The sequence below is a fragment of the Podarcis bocagei genome, assembly GCF_964188305.1.
Source record: "Podarcis bocagei genome assembly, chromosome: 8".
Lineage (NCBI taxonomy): Eukaryota > Metazoa > Chordata > Lepidosauria > Squamata > Lacertidae > Podarcis > Podarcis bocagei.
The window spans coordinates 62,512,126-62,537,297 of record NC_138133.1 but is presented as its reverse complement, the minus strand read 5'-3'; the positions used below and the strand labels follow the sequence as shown (position 1 = coordinate 62,537,297).

Here is a 25,172-nt window from a genome sequence, read left to right as displayed (position 1 = left end):
TGTGTTGCTGCTGCTGCCACAGCCAAGCAGAAGCAGTGTGGGGAGTAGGAAGGAAGCCAGAAGCTGCTGTGGCCAGTTTAGGGATCCACTGGTGCAGTTTCTGGCATGCCATTTGGCCTGTGCACCCTCCCTTCCTCCTCCTAGCCTCTTCGTCAGTGGTGCTTCATTGTCATTACCTCCTCCTCCTCCTGCTGCTCCTCCTCCTAACAGTCATCATGCTGTAGTTTGCATAAATAGTACCATCTGTTGGTGGCCGTACAAACTACACTGTGATGACAATCTTGTATCTTTATTATATGTATAGGTAAGCATGGCATCCGTGGAAGACATCTACATTTAGAACATCAAGTACAACAGTTCAGCAAAGTCACAACACCAGGACAAAAAAATCAATATATTACGTCAGATCTACTTGGAAAGGAAAACAAAAATGGAAATGGTCAATTCTGATTTGCATTGGCAACCATGGAACTTTGAATTCTTCTGTACATTAAACTTTAGACAGAGGAGACAACAACAGATAATTTGCATGTCTGTGTGCCCAACTTTAGCTTCAAACACTTGATAAATGTTTCTGCATTATTAAGCAGATATCCTAGTTTCCCCTGGGGCTTTTCAAATGGAAGATTTTAATTATTGTATTTCATTTCTGGAAATAACAAGTGAGCTAACCTGTGTTTGTATTTTTTTTAATATTAATGCTACATCTTAAGAAGTTAGTTGCATGTTTTCTCCCAAAATAGAAAGCATTTTGTGACTCCTTTCTGTTTAAGCGGTTGTTTTAAATCTGATCAGACAAGCTTCCCCACTAGAGTCATCTCAGAACCTCTCCACATGTCACACTTCAAGCAGGTCCATTATGGAAACCTACTACAACAGTAATGTCTGTGCATCTGCCTCTAAATTACCAAAGCAGTGAGGTTTCCTCTGTGCAACTTTCAACAACTTTTATGAACTTTCACATTTATAAACAAAGTACCTAGACCAAAACTGGTATTTTAATTCAGAGCCAGATCAAGGTATAGAGAATATTGCTCCTAACTAGAGATAGAAGGATCTGTCAATCTCTGTTCTCTCCATTTCTTTTACCCCCAATCTAAAATCTATCTCTCCAAATTTCTGCAGCAATTTGCAATCAACTCATGAACATTTATCAGCATTTTAGTGCAGATTTCTCCTAATAAACTGGGTTTTTAAACTGTTTTAAAAACGTGCAATAATATATTCATTTTTATGCACACTTTCCCCTAATATATGCACTTTTGTAAACACTGGTTGGTTAGAGAAGTGCATCACAAAGTTCAGATATGTTTCTTGGCACTACAAGTAGATTATTTAGGTGGCTTGCAATAGATTAGCTAGGGTTTCTGCCTCCTGGTTGTTTTAGTGCAGCAACAAAAAGGTGTGTGTGTGTGTGTGTGTGTGTGTGTGTGTGTGAAAGGACCATGAGCTCAGTTGAGTTCTGATCCTAAAAACAAATTCCTAGATTCAGCATGTGCTCAGAGGCACACTGTATCTATCAGACTGTGGTTGGTAAATCTTGGGGTTCTACTAAAAAAAAAACCAAGAGGGTCTGACAAGCTTGATGTCTGCACAACATTATTCTACCTGACAGACCAGAATATTCCAGGATATTAATGCTCCTGTGTCAAGACCTTGACTCTGGTCAGGAATTGCCTCAAAACAACCCGCAGTAATAGTCCCATTCACAGAAGTTTCCAAGCACCTCTAAAAAACAGTGCTTTTCGGTGAAATCAGCTGATACACTGAACTGCCAATCATCAACTTCACTGTAATCAGCTGAGGGCAAACTGAGTTATGTATGAGTTTGAGCTATGTTTGAACTTTTCCCCGATTATAACAGTTTCACTATGGGGCGGGGGAGGAAGCATGGAAACTACACAGCAAAATTGCTACACTGAGGAAATACGATGCAATGATTTGTACCATATAAAATCATTTCCCCATATGATGCAGAGAAATGTCTGATTATAGCCAATAGAAAGGGATAGGTGCCTAAATTCAAAATAGATATAAATGGTACCTACTGGCATACAGGATAATGTTGTTACTAAGGTTGCATGCCACCCACAATCTCTGCCAAGCGGTAGCAAGATTCCAGGGGGTTCCTGGCATTTACCCAGGATTGTGTTTCCATTGGGAATCAAGACATGGCAGAGACTGTCATATCCTTAAGAAATATGGTTTATGAACACATATTTACAACCTGGATGCAGAGGGAGGGAGTGCAAAGTTCACAGCATTCGCATCTCCTTCACAGCAGCCCAGCACTGCGTTCAGAGGTTTTATAAGTGCCTATGTCCTAGTTTTAATCCAGCCAACCCTCATGGTGTCTGCCCTTCCACCCCCTGCATGGAGCTTTCCCCACTTTCTGCCTCCCAGAAACCCCCGTGCCAAGAAACTCCTTCTCTTCTGTCCTTGCCCCTCCTTCTCCCCACTATTCCAAGCCTAGTTTTTAAATGGGGATAATTTTCCTGTAACGGTCATTTACCCTCACTAGATTCAACGTGTTGCCATCTGCCTTATTGCAGGGCAGATTCGAGGGCAGAAACTAGTCTGCTCCTGTGGCTTGATGGAGGTAGAAACTGTCTCTCATGCCTTGTTACGCTGCCGTTTCTACAGGGATATATGCTCGGTATTTATTACCCCTGCTATGCAAAAATCTCCAAATGAATCCAATGTCTAAAATCCCTGGTAGAGGACAAGGATCCCAAGATCACGTTAAAGGTAGCCAAATTCTGTGCAATTGCCATAAAACTTAGGGAACAAGCTGCGCTATCATAATGATTAAATGATCATTTTAGGTTATATTTTAGTGATTAAGTTTTAATTTTTTTATATTTTTAACTTGCTTTATCTGTATTGTCCCTATTATACCTAATTACAAATTCAAATGCATCACTATCGTGTTTAATGACTTCCTTGATATTGTATGTGGGCTGGAACTGGTCTGTGACCGAAATAATAATAAATGTAAATTTTCCTGTAACCTACCATCATCGGTCAGTGTAAACTTGGCAACCTCCATTGGCACAGACCCCAGGATTCTCGTGTGATGGGCCATCAACACTTTTTGTCATGCTATCCCAGATGAGACCCTCTCCTGGAAAGGGAGCTTAGCCTGTATTCCTCCACTGCCCTAGCATCTTCCCTTCAATACTCCAAAAATCAGCTAAATTCAACCCCTTAACATTCACTAGCTCTAGCAGCTACTGGCTGTCCTTGCACCCACAAATTCTGTTACCCCAGATCTGTAACAATACTAAGAGTGGCACAGCCACTAAAATCCTAACACTGACCAAAACAGTACTACCGGTACTTCTTTTTTTTAAGGGAGGGGGAGCCAAATAAAGAATGCTGCATGCATTGATTTCACAAATAACTTCTGAGTTGAGTGGAGCAGCTATGCTTAGTGAGTTGGCACTGCTCAAATCAACTAATCTCCATGACCAGGCTGAGATTAAAAGGCAACCAGAGAGCTGCTCTCTGTGAATCACAATAAAGAATTTGCTGTATTCAAAAAGTTACAGCTATGTGGATGCATGCCAGTGAGCTACCAGTGTTCCAGAGTGAATAGATGCCAGCTGGAAAACCTAGTGTCTTCACCGCAGAATAAAATGGCAAAATCCCTGTAGAAAGCGCATCTCTTAAACCAATCAAAGTGATGGGTTTTGTGCTAACTGACCTAAATTAGAACTTATGATGCTCTTCCCTCTTCCATTTAAATTGAAAGAATTAATTAGGAACCCATCCTCTCCCACAAAGTGGGCCTTAAGGTGGACAGACAAGCCATTCCCTGGGAAATCTCACAGAAATTCAAACAGGGATGTTTAACAACCCTGCCCCTATGCATTTACAGAAGTATGTGCAAGAGAGATGGGATCTGTCATAGGTTTACCAGCAGAATTAATATTAAAGTAAGAGTGACCCATCAGGTGACATTTATAAGAAATGAAATGCCTTATTTGTTGGAAAAGTTTGATGATTTTAAAGCAGAATAATAATAATAATAATAATAATAATAATAATAATAATAATAATTTATTTATATCCCGCCCTCCCCAGCCGAAGCCGGGCTCAGGGCGGCTAACAACACTAAAATAGTGCAACATTATAAAAACATCATAAGAGTTAATTAAAATCAAAATTGATGGCAACCATAAACTAAAGTATTGTAAAGATTGCCAAAGGAGGGAGTCAGGCTGTGCCCTAACCAAAGGCCTGGTGGAACAGCTCTGTCTTGCAGGCCCTGCGGAAAGATGTCAAGTCCTGCAGGGCCCTTGTCTCTTGTGAAAGAGCGTTCCACCAGGTTGGAGCCACAGCCGAAAAAGCCCTGGCTCTAGTTGAGGCCAGCCTAACCTCTCTGTGGCCTGGGACCTTCAAGATGTTTTTATTTGAGGACCGTAAGTTCCTCTGTGGGGCATACCAGGAGAGGCGGTCCCGTAGATACGAGGGTCCTAGGCCGTGTAGGGCTCTGAAGGTTAAAACCAGCACCTTAAACCTGATCCTGTACTCCACCGGGAGCCAGTGCAGCTGGTATAGCACCGGATGAATGTGATCCCGCAGCAAAGACCCCGTAAGGAGTCTCGCTGCGGCATTCTGCACCCGCTGGAGTTTCTGGGTCAGTCTCCGGGGCAGCCCCACGTAGAGCGAGTTACAATAATCCAGTCTGGAGGTGACCGTCGCGTGGATCACAGTGGCTAGGTCAGGGCGAGAGAGGTAAGGAGCCAACTGCTTAGCTTGGCGGAGATGAAAAAATGCCGCCTTTGTTATAGCTGCAATCTGCGCCTCCATGGAGAGGGAGGTATCGAAGATTACACCCAAACTCTTAACGGACGGTGCTGGCACTAACTGCACCCCCGCAAGAGATGGGAGTTGCCCCCTCAATCCCATATCGTCCCGTCCCAGCCAGAGGACCTCTGTCTTCGAAGGATTTAACTTCAACCGGCTCCCACGTAACCATCCAGCCACAGCTTCCAAGCATCTGATCAGTGTGTCTGGGGCCGAGTCAGGATGGCCATCCATCAACAGATAGAGTTGGGTGTCATCAGCATACTGATGGCAGCCCAGCCCAAAACTCCGGACAAGCTGGGCGAGGGGGCGCATAAAGATGTTAAAAAGCATCGGAGAGAGAATCGCACCCTGAGGCACTCCACACACCAAGGAGTGGCGGGATGACAGTTCCCCCCCAAGCGCCACCCTCTGTCCCCGACCAGAGAGAAACGAGCGCAGCCATTGAAGGACTGTGCCCTGGATCCCCACGTCGGCGAGGCGGTGGTCCAGAAGTTCGTGATCGACCATGTCGAATACCATTCTAAGTTTCTGGAAAGCTGCAGGAGGCTCGATTCGAACCAGGTACTCTGAAGATGGAACATTTTGTTCCTTGTGCCATAAAGACAACTTGCAAACTGCTGGCTAAAGTTCTGCTGCACCTCCGCACTGCCATTTTAAAAGGTTAGAGGATGGGGCTGTATTTAATTAAGTGATTAAGTGACATGTGGGATTAAATTATATAAGGAACCAATAGTGGCCCATTGCGACCTAAAAAGCTGCTGACTGTGGCCGGTGGTCAGTTTATTGTGATAGGAAGGAACAATAGTGTATTGTGACAGAAACAAAGCTCAGACTTGAACACTTCCTTTCTCCCTCTCCTATTTGTGGCTGATATCCAAAGTTTCTGCTTCATATCAGCTGCAGTTTGGTGTGTCAGTCAAACCCCAAACCGTTAATCTTAACTATGGTTTGTTGAAATAAGCTGGCTTCATAAACTATGTTTTGAAGATGGCTTGTTTCAAATAAACCAGGGTTAAAATTAACCACATATTGTCTGGTACAGTCTAAAAACAGCTACAATATATCTGCTCTCCTCTTTGCAGCCATGCTGCAAGAAAAGGCTAATGGAGTACACAAGCTTGACACTTGCTGTGGCTACTTCCCACCACAGCAACCATGGTTTATGACATGTCATGATGAACCATGATTATCATAGTGTCCAAACCAGCTCAGAGTTTACTTCAAGTATCGAATGCACTGCTCACAAACTGCATGGCTCTGTTTATTTATTTCAGTATTGCCTTTCAACACAAATGTTCCCAAGTGGATTACATAAAACATGTATTTTAAATACATATACAGTGGTACCTCGGGTTATATACGCTTCAGGTTACATATGCTTCAGGTTACAGACTCCGCTAACCCAGAAATAGTGCTTCAGGTTAAGAACTTTGCTTCAGGATGAGAACAGAAATCGTGCTCTGGTGGCGCGGTGGCAGCAGGAGGCTCCATTAGCTAAAGTGGTGCTTCAGGTTAAGAACAGTTTCAGGTTAAGAACGGACCTCTGGAATGAATTAAGTACTTAACCCGAGGTACCACTGTACAATTATAAAACAATGATTAAAAAATCCCTTCCCAAATACCTAGTGGAATAAAAATATTTGCCATTGTGTCCACAACAAGACCAAGAAAGAATCAAATGGTATATAAATTTTATGAAATGAATAACAAACAAGCAAATCCCATAGCTCAAAGCTTGTTTAGAAATTGTAGCTTCCAGTTTAGGAGCCTTTCATTCAGTGAGTGACAACTAGATAAAACAGGAGACCAACGGAAGCAAAAAGTAGCCATATCACAGCAACACAATTGCCTTGTTGTCGTCTACCCTCAGTTACTATATAGCAAACTGGAATAAGGCTCATAGGGAGGAATAACACCCACAAACACACTGTGGCAACACATCACAATTCTGAGAATTGCTTTCACTTCTCAGTGAGTTATGTATGCACAGCAAGGTAGAAAAGCAGGTGTAATCTAGCAGGACTAAAGGTGGGGTACAGAAAAGGGGTCTAAAAAAGTATTATTGCCAGGCATTAAGTACACATTGTTGCTTGGAATATATTTTTTAAAACCCTGTGGCAACAATTCCTAACACTGACTGGGAAATAGTCTAAAAATAGCTGAACCAGAATGTATTACAGTGGACACTCGGCTTGCGAACGTGATCCGTGCGGGAAGCAAGTTTGCAACCTGCAGCGTCCACAGCCCTCAGCACCGTGTCTGTGCACGCGCAGGTTACAATTTGGCACTTCTGTGCATGCGCCAAAACCCAGAAGTAACCCGTTCCGAGGTATGACTGTATATTGCAACTCTGCACACTTGCATCAAAGGGAACAATGCCAGTCCAATTCACACACACAAAAAGGACAAATTGTATTGATTTCAGCCAGATAAATAAATAAATGAATAAGTACAGTCATGTAAATTGGCACCTACAATTCAATCCTGTGCGGGTGCTTACTAACAAACAGGTCTCAATGATTTCAACAGGACTCCCAAATAAGTGCATAGCCTTAGGTTGCAACCCTAAACACACTAGGGAGGAAGTCTCACCAACCTCAGTGGGATTTAAGCACACATGCACAGGACTGCATTTTTCATCACGAACAAGATGTTGTTTTCATCACCTTCATGGGGTTACAGAACTAGTTATAAGACTGTGCATCACTAAGGCTCATTATTTTGCATTTTTACCCTAACACATTTAATGACTGAGAATACAAACAAAACATACTAAGTTAATCCGAATGCTCTCTCTGAAAACCCAAAAGCTCCCCTGACAGCATTCGGGCTCTCTCCAAGCGTCTGCCTTCCTCTCCTCTGCGCACTGCCATTCAGGCTCATGTTTTTGTTATGGAACAAAAACCTCACTTCCAGCTGTGGCGCCAAAATCTAGTGCACACTGTAAAAGTAACTGACAGCTCAGATGTGTAGCTTAGTGGAGGCCTGGAGTAGTTCTACCAATGAGAGGCTGACTTTTTAACAGAGCCACACATGTTTACAGACTGCATTCTGCCGGTAGGAGGAACAGTCTGATGGAAAAGCCGTAATGGATTTTTCAGCAGAAGCTTAGATTAACTCAGTTCAAGGTATCGGCCCACAAGCCATTAAGTGAGCTAGCGTTTAACTGAAACAGAGATTCACTAGAACAGAAGTCTTGAAACCACATGAAATGCAACAGCTACATCCCATTAAATTATGAAGCAGGGCAATTTGGGGGGCAGGAGATTCTAGGCTCCTCCTAGCCCCTTAACCTTTTTGTAGACTAAGTAACAAACTACAAGGCCTACAAGAATTAAACTTTGTGACCTTGTATCACATCAGCTCTGGACATTGCCTAGGACCCTGTGTTCTCTCACAACCACAGTATTATTTCTATTCTACTTCTAATACTTTCAAATGCAAAGTGTTTTACTGTTCATACTTTGTGCATCCTTCTAACAATCCTATAAAGTGGGTGACTCTGAGTTCATCCGGCAGTTGGAACTCCTCAAGACTATTTGTTTAGTTGATATGATACTTTTTAATCTCTCTGCAATCATTATCACACACTTTCCAGTGCATTTTCCTGTCCCTTTTCTTGCCACATATGCACGGGTGCGTGCACACACAAACCCAGAGGTGGATTGTTATTATACAAGTGCACCAAATCCACTTTATTTGTGCAACCAGAATTTGCCTGAATTCCACCTGCAAAATGGCAACAGTCTGAAAGCAATCAATATCTGGTGTGGCAGACCATATTTACAGGCACTGCTTCCCTTGAGGTGATTCTTTGAGAATAGGAGTGCATTTTGCAGCCCCTACTCTAATGGGAAGCTGCACCTACAGGGATAGGCTGGCTGGCTCAAAAATTACTTTATCCATTCCGTCTATGTTGAAAGGGGTGTGTCACATCAAAGATGATCCACCCCATCCCTTCCCTTTTACAAATAGGCTGAAAAGTAGTGGAAGGTGACTGTGTGGGCTAGTTAGATATTTTGACAATCATAATCATAATAATTCATTATTTATATGCTGCCCATCTGACTGGGGTGCTCCAGACACTCTGAGTGTCTCCCAACCAAAAATAGTAAAACTGCAATACAACATTACACACTAAAAACTTCCCTGAATAGGGCTGCCTTCCAGATAACCAACCACAAAATCAGGAAAGCACCAACAGCAGGAGGAGTGGAGGGCTCCAGGGGCTTGAAATAAGATTTATTCCAGACCCAACATGTTTAGGAATAAATCCTTCCTTGGGGGAACATTTTTTGGCAGCTGTGTTCTACATGACTTGCATTTGAGAAATGCTGCTAAAAATGAAGGATTTATTTTGTTCCAAAATAGATAAAGCTCAAATCTTATTTCAAGCACCTGGAGCCCCTCCGCTCTTTCTTCCAGTTAGAGATTAGTCCTCAGCTTTACATCCAGTGCCATCTCAACCAACAATCCTCCAAGGTTGTCAGCAACATTGCTCATCTTGTAGATAACTTGTCAAACATGACAAATGACTAAGGATGTTATAGAGTTAAACTTGCTTGGTCTTGAAGGCATCTCAGAGTGACAAGCCTCTTAACAGGTGGAAGAGATTTTGTGCACAGTGTAAAAGGGAAGAATCTTAAACTCATTTTGATTTGTAGGTCACCGATTCCCAAATGGCAAGTTCCTAAAACATTGTGAAAACAAGTTGCCTTAATGCTGCTACTGAGCTGATAAAGGTCTAAAGGCCCCAATGATCTGAAAACAAAGGAGGCTTCTGTGTGGTTGTTTCCTAAGGTTTTGTTTTGGTGCTCTAGTCTAGTGCTTGAGCAAAAGCAGGCAGGAAGAAGCCTTGAGTAAGAACAATATGGCTTGGATAACCATGCCAACGCTGTTCCTATTAAGTACAGAGATGGTGGCTCTGAGCCAGCAGAAATTTCCGTCTGTGCTACGAATGGGCACAGGGTTAGAAGGAGCTAATGATGGGTGCCAGGTGAATTTTGTCCCTAAACATTGGCTTCTGGGTATTATGGACACCCTCTGCCAAAACTCAGAATTGCAAACTGAATGCTGTTCCATTTATCAGACTTTGGAAACTCAGGTCCACCCCTGTAAGTACAGTGTGTGTGTTTTGCAGCGAATATATCTGCATGGCATACATACAAATAAATAAATAAATATTGTATTCATGCTACATTGTTTTCCTTCCTTTATCCATTCCACTTGGCACAAAAGGTAATTATGTAACAGAGGAGATTATTCTGGTCTCTGTTCTGGGTTGTTGTCACGCTGGCCTGCATTCTCGACCATGCTTCTTCTGTGTGGAACACATGGTCTCTGAGATTTAAAAAAAAATAGTTCTGAAGGGTTAATCTGAAAATTAGCTGCAACATGGTGGGCTTCTACCCTGATACCACACTGATATCAGTCTGAAGAGCAGGTTTGTCTGTCTGTCTTTTTTAAAAAATATTGGTTATTTTTCATGTATATGGTTATACATTGCTCAGAACTTTTTATGGTGTGCTTAATACTTACTTATTGATTAGTGGACCTCGGGGCTCTGGGGCATAGACTGATTAACTGCTCTATCAATTAACACAAGGATCACCTTTAGCAACAACTAAGGGAAAGGGGCAGAGGGCCCTTCCCCCAGGAAAACCACCACTAAGGTGCAAGTTTGAGCAAATGCACAACAAAGCTTCAGAAAAAGGCAGTGAAAAACCAGGTGCTGAAATAAGGTCAAACAGCATTAACACCCAACAAGATCCAGAGTAGCTAAGTTTCCCTAAACCCATTTATTTCTATGAGCTTAGGAGCAGCTCAGCTCCTAGGATTAGGCTGTTCGGATGCAATTCTACACAGACTTACTTCAGAATAAGCCCCATTTAAGAGTACAGTCTGCGTAAACCAGCACTGGATTGGGCTGAAAAGGTTAGGAACATAGTAAGTGACATTATACCAAGTTACCCCATCACTCTGCCTAGTTCAGCATTGTCCACACTAACTGACAGCAGCTCTCCTAATCTCAGAGCCCTGGATTCGAGCCACACACGTTGTGGGGGAGGGGAATCCTGCATTGCATGTGGTTGGACTTGATCAGGCACCCCCAAACTCGGCCCTCCAGGTGTTTTGGGACTACAACTCCTATCATCCCTAGCTAACAGGACCAGTGGTCAGGGATGCTGGGGGTTGTAGTTCCAAAACACCTGGAAGTTCGAGTTTAGGGGGGCCTGGACTAGATGCTTGTCCCTTCCAACTCTACAATTATATGATTCTGACAGTAATAAGTCTTTGCAGCCCTACCTGCTTGCGGGCTTCCCATAATCATCCGGAAAACTGCCGAGGCGGGACGAGATGGGCCCTGGGTCTTAGACGCTTCCCCCGAGGATGCTCTCTCCGCCTCTTCACTTTTGCCCCTTCCCAAAGAGCAATCAGGCGCGCGCCATCCTCCACCTGCTGCTTGCTTTTGCACCTCCAGCGTCTCTTCCTCGCGCGAGGTCCGGACGGGGTGGCGTGGTGGGGAAAGCTCCCCTTCCCGCCGGGCCTTGGCTTTGCCGCCCTGCCCACCTCACCTCGGACTACCGCCAGTTATTGCTTGCTGGGTGAAGCAGGAGGGAGCAGAGAGCGTCCCAAGCCCCGCAGCAGCTCCTCGGCGGCGGCCGCCTGTGCAGCGCGGGAAGGCGATTCCAGTCCGGGTTTTGAGGCTGGGGCGAGCACGCCGCGCGGAGAGAGAGACTAGCAAAAGAGCCTCGGCCCGTCCCTCCCCGCAGCTGGGGAGCGCCACCGCCGGGCCTGCGGGAAGGCAGGCAGCCGGGGCCCCGGAGCCGCTCGCCCTCGGCGCGGGTCGCCCTCATGGCCGCAGCGCGGCGGCCGGCCTTCCTTCCGAGCGGCGGCGGCGGCGGCAGCAGCTGCCCTCTCGCCTGCTCGCCGTGAGTGCCTCCTCAGCCGCCGCCCCCTAGCCGAGCCCCGCCGCCGAGCGAGCGAGCCCGCTGCTGCTGCTGCTGTTTCCCGCGCGCCGCGCTGAGGCGAGCTGGGCGCGGCCAGCCATGCAAGCGCGGCGCCTGGCCAAGCGCTCCAGCCTGGGGAGCCGGCGCCTCAGCGCCTCGCCGTCGGCCGCGCAGCCTTTGCCCAAGCTCGACAACTCGTGGAGGCCGCCCCGGCGGGAGGGCTCGGCGGCCGCCCTCGAGGAGGAGGACGAAGAGGAAGACGTGGTGGTCGACGTGGAGGAGGACGACGACGCCGACGAGGCGGATGCGGGTGGCGGCGGAGGAGCGGGAGGCAGCGGCAGCCCGCCGCCGGCGGTGGAGCACGCCGGGCCGGGCAAGGGCCACGCGGCCGCCCGGGGGAGCCTCAAGGTGCGTCGGCGTCGCTGGGCGGGAAAAGCGCCGTCGAAGCCGCCGCCTGCCTGGGCCGGCGGGGTCGTCGTTCGTTGCTCTAGTCTCCGGGCTGCGTTCCGGAGGGGCTTCGTAGGGCGACCTCTTGGAAGTTGCGCGGGAGGCGGGCCTCGCTTGCTTGCAACCCCGAATTCCAGCCCTGGGTAGGAAGAGAATAGGAGGTTAAAAAAGGGGAAGGGGGCATCGGGGCATTGGCAGAGTGCCTTCCCAGCGCGAGGCTGGGGGGACGGGGCACTGACTCCATTGCAAGGCAGGCTTGCACATCTGACTGCCCTGCCAGGCTGGACGGGAGAACCGCCGCATACCATCCCCGCTGCATAACTGTCCCCTCCACCCACCCACCCACCTACCCACGTCAGTGGCGTAGCGTGGGGGGTGCCAGGGGTGCCGACCGCACCGGGCGCAACATCTGGGGGGGCGCGAGTCCAGAGGGAAGGGACAAGTTCCTTCCTCGGCCGGGCTCCCCGCCGCCACCGCCAGCCTTGCGCCCTAGCGCGCGCGCCCCCCGCCGTCGCTGTGGCTGCGCTCCGCTCACTGCTCGCAGGAGGAGCAGCCGCTGCAGCAGCGCCGACGCCGCCACAGACGCCTGGCCGGGCACGGGCAGCCTCTGCACCCTGCCGCCGCCGCCATCCCCTCGGCCCAGCCACAGGCGGCGGCTGCTTCTGCCTCCATCCTCCTCCGGGCAAGCAGCGTTGTTTGCGCGGCAGCGCCAGCGGCAACTCGTAGGTTAGGGGTTGGGGGGGCGCAAATTACTTGCCTTGCCCCGGGTTAGGGGGCGCAAATTACTTGCGTTGCCCCGGGTGCTGACAACTCACGCTACGCCGCTGACCCACGTTTATTGCGAGGGAAATCTAGCTGTCTGCAGGGAAGGGGTTGGGTGCATGTAATGTGTGACAAAGGCATCAGGTGTACGTCTACCGTACTGGGTGGAAAGGGTATAAGGGTGGGGAGGTAGAGTGCATTTGAAAAAACCAAAACATTGTGGATTTAAGCAAGGAAATGTAGCATAATCTACTGGTTTGTAAGGGCCCTTTGGGATTGCTGTTACCCATCTCAGACAGTTAGCTCATAGTGTAAATAAAGATGGCTGTTGTTTACATTTTTTTTAATAAAAGCATCAACAGCGATCCTTTTGCGCGGTCTGTTGTGCTGTGTTGCAGAACTTTTTGCTGTTGCAGGGTTAGGGATGGTGTGCTGTGCTAGAATGAATAACATGAAACGAAGTGCCCTCTGACAGTAGAGGGCAATGCTGGAATGACCATTGATAACCGTTGTTGGGTTCTAGGGTGTGCGTGTAGGCTTTGAAATGCATGCATCTGAACCACGCTGCTGCAAAAGAATGGAGCCGGCTTAGCTGCAACAGTGAAACGGGAGATAATGGTAAAACATAATGTGGCAGTGAAGAGAGCCATGAGGATATTAAGTGTTTGGGGGGGTGGGTGAATGGGTAATGGGCAGGTATATTGGGAAAGTAGTTGGAGCAATTAAGGCTGCATCCCTGTACACACTTTCTTGGGAGTAACCCCCACTGAATTCTGAGTAGATGAGCATAAGGACTCCACTGCAAAACACAATCTTTGCACTGTGTGTGACCAGAGTCCCCTGTGACCAGTGAAGAAATGGTTCTAAAATTTCTGAAACAAGCATGTGTGACTCTACTACAGGATGCTTCATAGGTGATCTTCAGGTTTGCTGTGGGATTTAGGGAAGGCAGGCAGTATGTACCTAAGGCTATTTTGGATCTTAAAGGTCAACTTTTATTTTGTTGTTATGCGTTTACTTAATCTTCAATGCATTCATATACAAGTTTCAATATTACACAGAACGTTCACAATGCAGGGTCATGGCATTTCATAATTTATATTTTTCTATTGCCCATCAGTTTTTTTAAAAATTTGCAAGGTGCATTGTATACAAAGAAACTTAGTAACAGAAGTGACAGAGAAACAATTAAAACAGAAAAACATGAAAATGCATCAAGATCTAAAGAGCCAGAGGGAAGCTAACAATCAGAGCAAAAATCAGGCAAAAGGTTTTTGGGAAAACAAAGGATAAAAGTTGACTGAAGGAGGTACTTTTTAGGGAACCATAAATTGGGGTGCCACCACTAAGAAGTCCTCCCTGGTAGCCCCACTTCCTCTCTTGTGCCCAGAAGACAAATAGGAAATCAGTCCAGGTGGTCTGTCACTGTTTTATTTCTTATACTTCTATTCTGCTTGCCCACATAGAGGTTAACATAGAGTTTTCTATGCTTCATAATCTCCTTAGCATTGTCACTGTTGTAGAACTAGGCCCATGTTCTCGTAAAGCTAAAACTTCTGAATGGTTCTATGTGGGGCTATCCTATATGACATTTTGCAGTTGTCCAGATTACAAAGGTACCTGATAGATTCCCTGAGTTAACAGGGAGATATGTAACCCTGTGAAGTCTATGCTTTAAATGTATTCTCTGCTGCCCGGTGGAATACAGTATATTCAAAGCATATATACAGTGTATTCAAAGCTTATTATTAATCATTATCAGTATCTACCATGTCCAATTTTACATAACCACAACACAGCCAATTTTGATTTGGCTGAGAAAGCGTGGAGAAATGTTGCATTGCCCAACACGTTGACGAGGAGGATGTATCTTTTGATGTCTTATCATCTCCCTTAAAATTGTATTCGGCCACTTCCAAACTGTTGCCATTTTGCAGGTAGGATTGAGTCTCGTACTATGAAATGCAGATGGCACTATTTAAATGGATTTGGCACACTGGTACAACAAGCCCACGTAAACAATTTTTTTGGACTTGCGGTAAGGAAAGTGATGGGAAAATGTATTGGAAAGTGTGGAAATTGCTTGACATGATGTTGTATAAGCTCACTGCAAACAAATTGGGATGAATGCTCTGATAAACAGGTATTGTAAAAGTGACCTTAGCTTGGCTTTTTCCTTCTGCAGTCTTAACACCACCACTAATGCAAGCCATGATCAAGGATATGTTTCTGTCTCAGGTGTCTCTCTTTCTTGATTATGGTTGACATGGAAATTTTCAACACTGGTGTTTTGGCTCCTTAACTGGTAGATGTACCAGTGATGGAACCAGTGGCTGCAGTTCTGTGAGTGTTTGTAGACAATGGGATAATAAGTGGTGATTGGAGACCTACAGTTTAAACCTATTCAAAAGTATATATATTTGTCATTTTTCATGTTCCCTGTCGAAATATAGCAGCCTGAGAACTGTGCTGCATGCTTGGAAATGTTTTTGGCTGTACAGTGAAGGACACATGCTAGTTTAACCCAGTATCTGTTAGAGAAGAGAGCTTGATAGGGTAAAGTAGAAATGGGAACCTGTGGCCCTGTGATGTTGTTAGACAGTGTGAACCATGTGATTAATAGTAAAGAAATTTAACTGCTGAGCCAAATTCAAGGTGCCCTAAACAACTTGGGATCTGGTTCCCTGTAGGAATATCTTTTCTCATATAGACCCGCCTGTGTGTTAAGATCTTCAAGGGAGACCCTCTTGCCTGTGCTGCAAGCAGCCATATTGTAGGTGCTGGCTCCTGGGGTGCCCGGGCACCCACAAATTTCAGTACCAAGGTCATGCACAATGCATGGCACCCAAGGCCCTGGGCACCCACAGTCTCAGGGCCAAGCTGGCACTCCTGCAGGCAGCTGAAATAAACCATGTGTCAATACAGTGCTACCTTGGTTTGCATACGTTTTGGATTACAAACATGTCAAACTCGGAAGTGCATGTTCCGGTTTGCAACCTTTTATTATTATTATTACGACCCATTTCTTTTTATTACAAACAATTTTTGGGGGGGAGGCCCCATTGGCGAAAGCACGCCTTATTTACACCCTGTTTTGATTTACAAATGAACCTCTGGAACAGATTATGGTTGTAAACCAAGGTACCACTGTATAGAGGAAGGGCCTTCTCAGTGGTGGTGCCTTGACTGTGGAACTCACTCACCACTGAGGTGCAGCTGACACTGACTCTTCTGAGTTCCCTCTTCAGCTGAACACTCATTTGTTCACCCAGGCTTTCACAGAGCATTAGTCCCTGATCTTGATGGCTTAATATTGTAGCATGTTTCCTCCTGGTGATTAAGTTGTAGCCATTTTAGTGCTATTCTTTTTGTTACGTTGTTGCCTTAGTTTTAATGTTCTATACTGTTGGATTCTTTGGAAACGAAAAGTAGGTAGTAAATATTTTAAATAAATAAGTAACGGCCACTATAGTTAGTTCAAACAATTCAGCTTCATAATAGGTGGTTTGAAATTGAAATTGGAATGTTTTGAAAATGACTACAGCTAGCATTCAAACACTGTTTCTAGTTTGGATAAAACAAAACAACTAAAAGGGGGAGGGGCATTTCAAACACCTCTAGGAAAAGAATTAGGGAGGTTGCAAACTCAGGAGAACGCGTCTTTCAGGAAGTGCTAAATCATGGAGTAGCATTGCCTCTGAATGCAGCCCCATATCTAAAAACTGTATAATGCTTACTTAACAACATTGCTAAAGGTGTGGAATGGACAAGTTGAAACCACGTTGTATACTGACTACTCCAGAAAGGCTTTTCTCAAAGATCCAACTGTGTTGATGGTTAATGTGATATGTTTTTATAACTGTGATGGAGGCTGACAAACACTTGACACACGATAGTTGGCTTGTAATGCAAAGAGTTCTAACCTGTTGCTGATGCCAGAAATAAACTCAGCTTGGTTAAGACAAGAAACACCAAAGACGTTTGCTGTGTATGACAAGAACACTTCTGTTCAGAAACATGAAGCATAAGGGGAAGTATTATACTTCTTTTATATGGGGGAAGGAAGCTGTTGAGGAGTGCAGTTTTGCATTGTTAACATTTGGGCCTGAGAAATGCTTACACTGAGAATTTTAAAACCTGACTTTTTATCATCAGGTGAAATGCATTGATATAATGTAAATAATAATAATCTGGTAAAACCAAGAAGGATGTACAGTACTGTGACTAATACTGGAAGTAGTTGTACTATAAACACATTGGTCTGAGGGTTAAAAAGTAACTGTGCTATGAAGCCAAAAGCTGCATCATCAGTTAATGTTACACATTTTTGAAACTCTGGCCAAAACTATGGAGAAACTTTAAAAAAAGACTGTTCCTGGCAATGTCCCAGCTTGGATACTGTACTTCTCTTCTGATATGCTCGGTCATAATTTGAAGGATTGGGAGCATGTTGCAAATTTGTGGTCTCCCTGCTCTCCTCTCATGCACCCAATCTCTCACTTTTCTTAGGCATTGTATGCTTTGATAGCCAATAAAGCAAATCATAGGTAGTGCTGACATACAAACAATGGTCTGCAAACCTACTCCAAGCCATGGTTTTGAAGATTTAGTAGTAAAAAGAGTTTCCAGTTTTAGGCATCACAACAAACTACAGCTGGGGGGAGGAGAATCTGAGGCTGGAGGAGAGAATGGACATGCAAGTGAAGGGGGTAGTGAGGAAAAAATGTAAAGGGCAATGACATGTTCCTGCTTCTTAAAATTATGGTTTGAAAAATTACCTGATTTGAGCCATTGCCTTTTTCTTTTTTTTTAAAGAAAAGTATGGAGCAAAGAGGAGGTGCTGTGTTGGTCCTCTCAAATGAAAAGTACACAAATTTACATAAATATGCCAGCTTCAATTGGCAAAAAGAATATGCAGTTACTGGGACTAACAGCCATATGTGTTGTTAATATAAAAATGTATATCCTTCCCTTCTGGTGACTATGCACCATTCTGGGGTAGCCAATGAGGTGCCCTCCAGATGTTTTGAATAACAACTCACATCCCATTCCAGCATGATTCAGGAATAATAGTAGCTGTAGTCCAAACACCTGGGGGCGCCATGTTGGCCAGCCCTGCTGTATATGCACAGAAGTGCCAGAAAGGTGCACCAGTCTCTTCCATTTATTCTTTCACTGTTTGTTTGTTTGTTTATTTGTTTGTTTGTTTGTTTGTTTGTGCATGTGTAAACTATATTTTTGTTTCTTGTAACTTTAAATATAGTATATTGTTTGGGCAGCAGAAGATTAATATTCCGTTATGTTGTATTTCATGCAACATGGAAGGGAGGCAGAATAGGCAGGGTAAGCTAAGTAATGTGACTTGTTTCTGTGTTGAGGTGACTGGCTAGCCTTTGAATTGTCAAGAGATACGCTGGAAAACTTTTCCTTTTTTGGCCCTTTTGGATGAAACCGTGCAATATATAGTAGTAGTCATGTAATTTCTTGACCACAATAAAGCCATTCACATTTCTGTTCTGGAGAAACTGATATTTGAGTGGGATATTAGTTCTTCATCTGTTGAATAGCAAAGCTACGAATTCTCTTTCTTTGTACTATTTTTTATATATAATGCTGATTTAGAAGAAGTGATGCTTATAATGGCATTCCTGATGCATTATTTCAGGTAGTGTTCTTCAGAACAGCTATTTCCAGACACTTTGAATGATTAGGCTTAACTAGCATAGGTTATTTATAATAAGCAGGCACTGGCAAGGTGAATGAGTAAATAAATGCAAGGAGTAGCCTAGAATGTAATGATACATTAAAATTCAGAGCAGCACCTTTCCAAATATTGATAGAAGAATCTTTCTTACCTCATTGTGCTCCTCCATGAATATTATTCTTGCTGAATAGATTGTACAATATAATTCTTCTTTTTCAAATTGATTTATCCTCAGGCTAGCACAAAAAAAAATATGTTTAAGAGAACTTGAGGTTGGAGTTGTATGTTAAGAATACAAATCAATTAGATTTGTTTTTAAATAGCCTTTTAGATGTTTGATATTTTAACAGCATGAGGTGTAGTCTGGCCCCTGTTGCTTCCAGTGATGGTGTGCTATTAAGCATATTTCAGACTTACGGGAAGGGTTTATTGGTGCTAGTAAAAGCTTTGAGGAAGAATTTGCACCCTAAGCATTCCTGTAAGTCTCCTTTTATTATCATTGTAAGTATTTCTAAAAAGGTTTTGCGTAATGTTTCTACATCCAGAAGTCTCCCATTCCATATATCTTGTCCTGCATCTCCAACTAGCTTCCTGATATATTTTTTCCATGGATGTATCATTGTCATCTTAAATACGGTACATGCATGATTGAACTGCTTCTCCTAAGCCTCCTTCTCTTTGGCTACATTCAAACAATAATATTTTGGCCTAATAAGCTGAGGTATGAATGAGCCTTCTGCCCCTGCAGGAAAGCCAGGAAACAAACCAAGAAGTCTTCAGTTAACTACAGTTTCATGTGTATCCAAACTGAGAAGCCATGGTTAGCAGCTTGAGAATAAGGTAGGATATCAAACCATGGCTTGAAGTTGGCTTCATATCCTGGCTTCTTCTGAAGCCATTAACTAGCTTCCCAGTTGCACATAGTGCAAAATTATGGTTAACTGAAGACTTCTTAATGTGGCTTATTGGCTAGGGTCTATAGATATTATCTTCCCTGTTAACCAGTTATTAATTCTTCTTATGTCACCAGAGGCTAAAATAACCTTTGTGATTGGGAGCACCTATCACCAACTAGTGTAGCAACGATGTCCTGGAATTCGGCAGTCCTTATATTTGGGTTACTGGGATGCACTCTTTGTGGGGCGGCCCTTGGAATTATTTCAGAAGCTGCAGTTAGTGCAGAAGATGGCAGCGAAGGTACCGAGTGGAGAGCTAAAAGTGCTCAAACAGGATGGCTGCTGTTAGCTACCAAGCAATGTTCAGAGTTTTGTTTCTGGTGTATAAAGCCCTAAATAACTCGGGACCAGAATACTTACCGTATTTTTCGCCCTATATGACACACTTTTCCCCCTTCAAAAATGAAGGGGAAATGTGTGTGCGTCCTATGGGGCGAATGCAGGCTTTCGCTGAAGCCTGGAGAGCGAGGGGGGTCGGTGCACACTGACTCCTCTCGCTCTCCAGGCTTCAGGAAGCTATCTGCAAGCCATGGGAGAGCTGCGCGACTTCGTGCAGCTCTCCCACGGCTAGCGGAGAGCTGCGTGAAGCCGGAAGCCTGGGGCGCGCAGCTCTGCCACGGCTTGCGGATAGCAGCCTGTTCTGGGGTCGGGGGAAGCTCGGGCTTCTCCCGCCCCAGCCCCGCACCTGCGGGGGAAATATTTTTTTTTATTCCCCCCCCCAAAAAAAACTAGGTGCGTCCTATGGGCCGGTGCTTCCTATGGGGCAAAAAATACGGTAAGATATTGCCTTCCCCTCCCTATGCAGACATGTTAGGGTGTTAAGATAATCAGAGAAATCCTTGCTAGTGGTACCACATTTTCTAAGCATGTCACTTGGGGTGGGGGAATGAAAAAGGGCCTTCTCTGTAGTGGTACCCACTCTTTGGAGCACTCTGTTACTGGCATTGCTCATTGCTGATTTTATGTATATTTTAATATTCACTTTTAAAACATTTAGTGTTGAATTTTATTTTGTAAGCCGTTTCAGGACCCCTGTATGGGAAGCCGTGTTTAAATAATTTTAATAAAATCTAGGTTTTGTTTCAGAATCCCCTCTCTATCTCCCCCCCACACAGTCTCAGTCACCAAGTCATGCCACCAAGTGAGAGCCAGTGTGGTGTAGTGGTTAAGAGCAGTGGACTTGTAATCTGGTGAACCAGGTTCGATTCGCTGCTCCTCCACATGCAGCTGCTGGGTGACCTTGGGCAAGTCACACTTCTCTGAAGTCTCTCAGCCCCACTCACCTCACAGAGTGTTTGTTGTGAGGGAGGAAGGGAAAGGAGAATGTTAGCCACTGAGACTCCTTAGGGTAGTGATAAAGCAGGATATCAAATCCAAACTCCTCCTCTTCTTCTGCATAACATAGCAAAAACCAAAACAACAACAACAACAAAAACCCAGCAGCTGTTTTTTCAGACTCCACAAGACGTGTTCTGGTTATCTCTTGTCTTGGCTACTGCAAATTTCTGTCCTTCCCTTTATGCACCTTACTCCTTTCATTTATGTCTAGAACTCTTCTACCCAAATCATTAATCTCGCCACTGAAGCTGGGCAGGGGAAGGTGCATCCCATAATAGTACCACTTCAAATTAAGTCATGGATTGAAACTTAATTTGGTCTAATAAAGGAAGTTTTGCTACAGACTAGGCTTCTGTCGGCATAGTTATTGAATTACTGGAAATCCCTATCACGGGTCTGTGAAGAAGAGCAGATAAGTAGAGTTGAGTCATAGTGGGTTGCAGCAAAGCAAACTTACTTTATCTGTACCATTCTGTCTTGTAAGCCGCCTACAGAGTCAGAGGCATCATGTGACAGACTGGAGAAGCAACTAGCACAATGGCAGCATAGAGTTGTTAAACTTTTTGACTTAGGAAGGGTCTCTGTGCAGAGCAATGAGGCTGAGAATATGTGTCAAACATGGAACATTGCATTTCTATTCTTTACCCAAGTCTAAAATTATAATTACCCATCCCTTTACTTACCCTTTATAAAGAGCAGGTTAGCCAGACAAAATTTGAAGGCTGTGTAAAAAATCTGGTCTTTGATACATGGTAACTTGATGGGGGGATAGTAACACAAAGTTAATTGAACCTGTTGATTAGAATTTGAATCCAGTTTTGCATGAACCCCCATACATGTTATTGCATGTGCAGATTGGGAGTGCTGTTCATCTGTTCTCTTAAACTAAACTTGCAAAGGGGAAATTTCCATCACCCATAGGCCTGTAGCTTGGACCATGATGTTAATCGTCCAAAGGCCTGACTGAAGAGGGAACATTTTTGCCTGGCACCTTGTGATAGGAATTTTATGGTTTTAGATATATAGTAATGTTCATAACTGCACATACATAGATCAGTACAGGAAGGCCAACATGGAACCATTTTGATTCAGGCCAACGTGGAACCATTTTGATTCCTAAACTGACCAAATCCTGTCTCTGCAAGGTTAAAAATGGAAAAGCCTCCCCATTGTCTCTTCCTTTAATCTGTGTTTGAATAAGGTGTGAGCCTGTGACCTGGCCCAGGAAATAAGTATTTTAGCATTACAAAAGAATGGCCAGGCTCCCCAGAAAATCCAATCAAGTAACCTGCTAGACAGGAGATAAACAAGGAGAAGAGAAAAACAACATTTAAATTTCTGTGATGTAGGTGGGATGTACCTGAGGGGTGGTCTTAGGTTACACCCCTTCTGTGATGTATGCATAATGTTTCTGGGGGTGGTCCTGATCTAGAGAAGGGGAATTTCAAAAGTCTTTATAAGGCCTTGCAGGCCATTGTTCTGGGTCCTCTTCCTCTCCTGCGTGTGAGGGGGGTACCCTGTTGCAACAGATCAATAAAGATCAAGCTTACTAGCTGCTTTGCTTCTCAATATTCTCTGGTTGGCCTCTGTTATTTTCTCCTACCAATAGGGAACCTATGTAAGGACTCTATATGGGCTCTTGGATACCCCATAAGGGAAAAGGGCATATTTTTATTTACAACAGATGGCGACCACGCACGAAGGGACTTTTGGTTACCCGGATTCTGGAAGCGAGGAAGGACTGGTTATCCAGCGCGCACCAGGCAGTTTGCCAGGAGGAATAACCAGTCTTCCATCGGTCCCAGGGTCTGGCAATAACTTGGAGTTCAGCGAGGCTAACCAGGGGAAGCAAAGCTTGATCAGGCCGGCCTTAAACAACCAGTCAAGAGATCCCGGGATCACCAGGACAGCGCTTGCGAAGTGAGTATGAGTAGGAAAAATGGGTAGTGGGGTGGGATTCTGCAAACCACAGCAAACCTATACTTCTCAAATCCTTACTTCTTTCCTCACTTTAACTCTTGAAAAATTGCCTTCTACTCCTTTCTGTCCCCTCGATCTCAACACCAGCCTTGGCCCTTCGGAGTATGCCCAGGCAAAGGTTGTGTGTGATTTCTTCCACTTAACTCTGTATGCCAACCTATTCCTTCGGAGTTTTGCCCAGAAAGGTTGTGCAATTTCTTCTGCACTGAAAACTATAATTCCCAAAACTATAACTCCCAGGTGTAGCCGCACCTCTGCCATGGCGATCTTTGTTAGAGATGACCTGTGAGCGGAGAAAGCAAGGGCACCTGATTCCTTTCCTTCTTTGTCATTTCTGAGTCTCAATCTGGCATTGCAAGTGTGCAAGCGTTCAGTAGGGACTCTGAGTTAGATTGTAAAAGGCAGGGAGGTTGCTGTGAGTTGTAGAATAGAGATTAAGTGAGGTATCCCCAGGTTTTTCCCCTCGGAGATTTGTCCAGGTATCCCCAGGTTTTTTCCCTTGGATCCCCAAGTTTTCCCCTCGGAGATTTGTCCAGGTTTCCCCAAGTTTTCCCCTTGGATCCCCAGGTTTTTCCCCTCGGAGATTTGTCCAGGTATCCCCAGGTTTTTTTCCCCTTGGATCCCCAAGTTTTCCCCTCGGAGATTTGTCCAGGTTTCCCCAAGTTTTCCCCTCTGATCCCCAGGTTTTTCCCATCGGAGATTTGTCCAGGTATCCCCAAGTTTTTTTTTTGTCCAGGTTTCCCCTTTTCCGGACCCTTCGGAGTTTTGCCCAGGTCCAAAACCCTTTTAATTGAAAATGGGTGCACCTCAGTCAAAAGAAAAATAGTCCCCAGACCCCTGGCGTGAAAGAAGCCCAGTTGGTGCTTACTTCCCGCCTGGACTCTGACAGTCCCCTTCAATTTGTGTTTAAGAAACGTTTTTCCTGTGTTTAAATTGTACTTCGGTAACATCCAGCAGCTGCTTATCTTAAATGTGCCATCTAAAATAAAAATGCAAGCTTGCTCCAAATTCTAAATCTAAGGAAGCCATGTTGAGCCTTATCAATCTTAAAGCAAGACAAAATGGAGAATGGAGTGTGCAAATGTTTGTTATTTGAGAGAGGCTCTAAAAGAGTTTTCCTCCCAAGTGGTAAAATCCTGTATACGTGCTACTTGTGTTCTGAAAGGGGAATTACCCCACCTCCTTCCTCTAGTTTAAGTGAGGAGGGCGATTTAAGTCTAATGGTAAATGTTTTGTTGTAACTTTTGAGTTTGCAAGTACACCTGTGTTCCAGTCTAAGTTAACCTAATGTTTCTGCTGCAAAAGCCTAGTTGAGCCAACTGCTCTCTCAAGCTAAAATGCAGTGTATGTATTTCATTAAGCATATGCCTATGAAAGTATGGTGTTCCTTCTAAGAAAAATATCTGAGTCCAGTTTTAACTTTGATCTGGTTGGACAGAAGAGTTATTGTAAGGCTCCTGGTATCAGTCTCTATAAGACGTCCTGGCCTCTTTTCTTAGAAAATGCCCCCCCCCCCTTGTTTCATTCTGTCTCTTTCAGGGTTTTTCCCCTTCTCCTTCTTATTCTGTGCCAGGTAAATTTACTCCCGAGTAAGCTTCCTTTAAAGGAAACTGCAAAGGGGGGGGGCATAGATTAGGCTTACTATTCCTCTGCAAGTTCAGGAAAAATTGTTCACTCTTGTATTCCTTTTAAATCAAATCTATGGCTGTTTAAACTTTGCTTTATAAAAGATCCTCTCCCTATCTTAGGAAAAATGTTAACTTCAATCTTCTTTTAAAGATAATTTCTATAGGAATTTGCACTCTTTAGTCTAAGGAAGTAAACTCTCACTCAAACTAGCTTCAAGATCTGCTAAAAGGGTTGGGTACTTTTATTTTCTTTTTCCTTAGTACATGATAGGCGCATGGTTTGTGATAGGCGCATGGCTTGTGATCTCTTCCCCAGTTGTGTCTGTGTACATAAGTATGTGTGTGTTTCTGGTAGTACAAATCTTGCTATGAACCCTGTATTTTAGGGTTGGACTAGATGACCCCAGGTCCCTTTCAACTTTCCCAATTTGTGGCTGATGAGTTGAAATCCAGCCCAGATTGCTCTTTGTTTTTAAAGGTGAGAGGTGAATGTGTGTGTTTCTGGTAGTACAAATCTTGCTATGAACCCTGTATTTTAGGGTTGGACTAGATGACCCCAGGGTCCCTTTCAACTCTCCCAATTTGTGGCTGT

General features: G+C 44.5%; 1 protein-coding gene and 1 long non-coding RNA gene across 3 annotated transcripts in view; one reads left to right on the top strand and one right to left on the bottom strand.

Annotated features, from left to right (window-relative positions):
• The window catches only part of LOC308593159, a 350,716-nt gene that overhangs the window by 186,922 nt on the left and 138,622 nt on the right, over positions 1–25,172 (bottom strand). The window lies entirely within an intron of this gene.
• ZNF704 (zinc finger protein 704) overlaps positions 11,825–25,172 on the top strand; it is a 55,825-nt gene continuing 42,477 nt past the window's right edge. Inside the window, exon 1 of one of the 2 annotated variants that reach the window (XM_081204743.1) lies at positions 11,825–12,173. In XM_081204743.1, coding sequence (XP_081060869.1) covers positions 11,865–12,173 — 309 coding nt within the window. In that variant the 5' untranslated portion in view covers positions 11,825–11,864. The remainder of the gene's footprint in view (positions 12,174–25,172) is intronic. The other variant, XM_081204742.1, reaches the window with a different exon arrangement.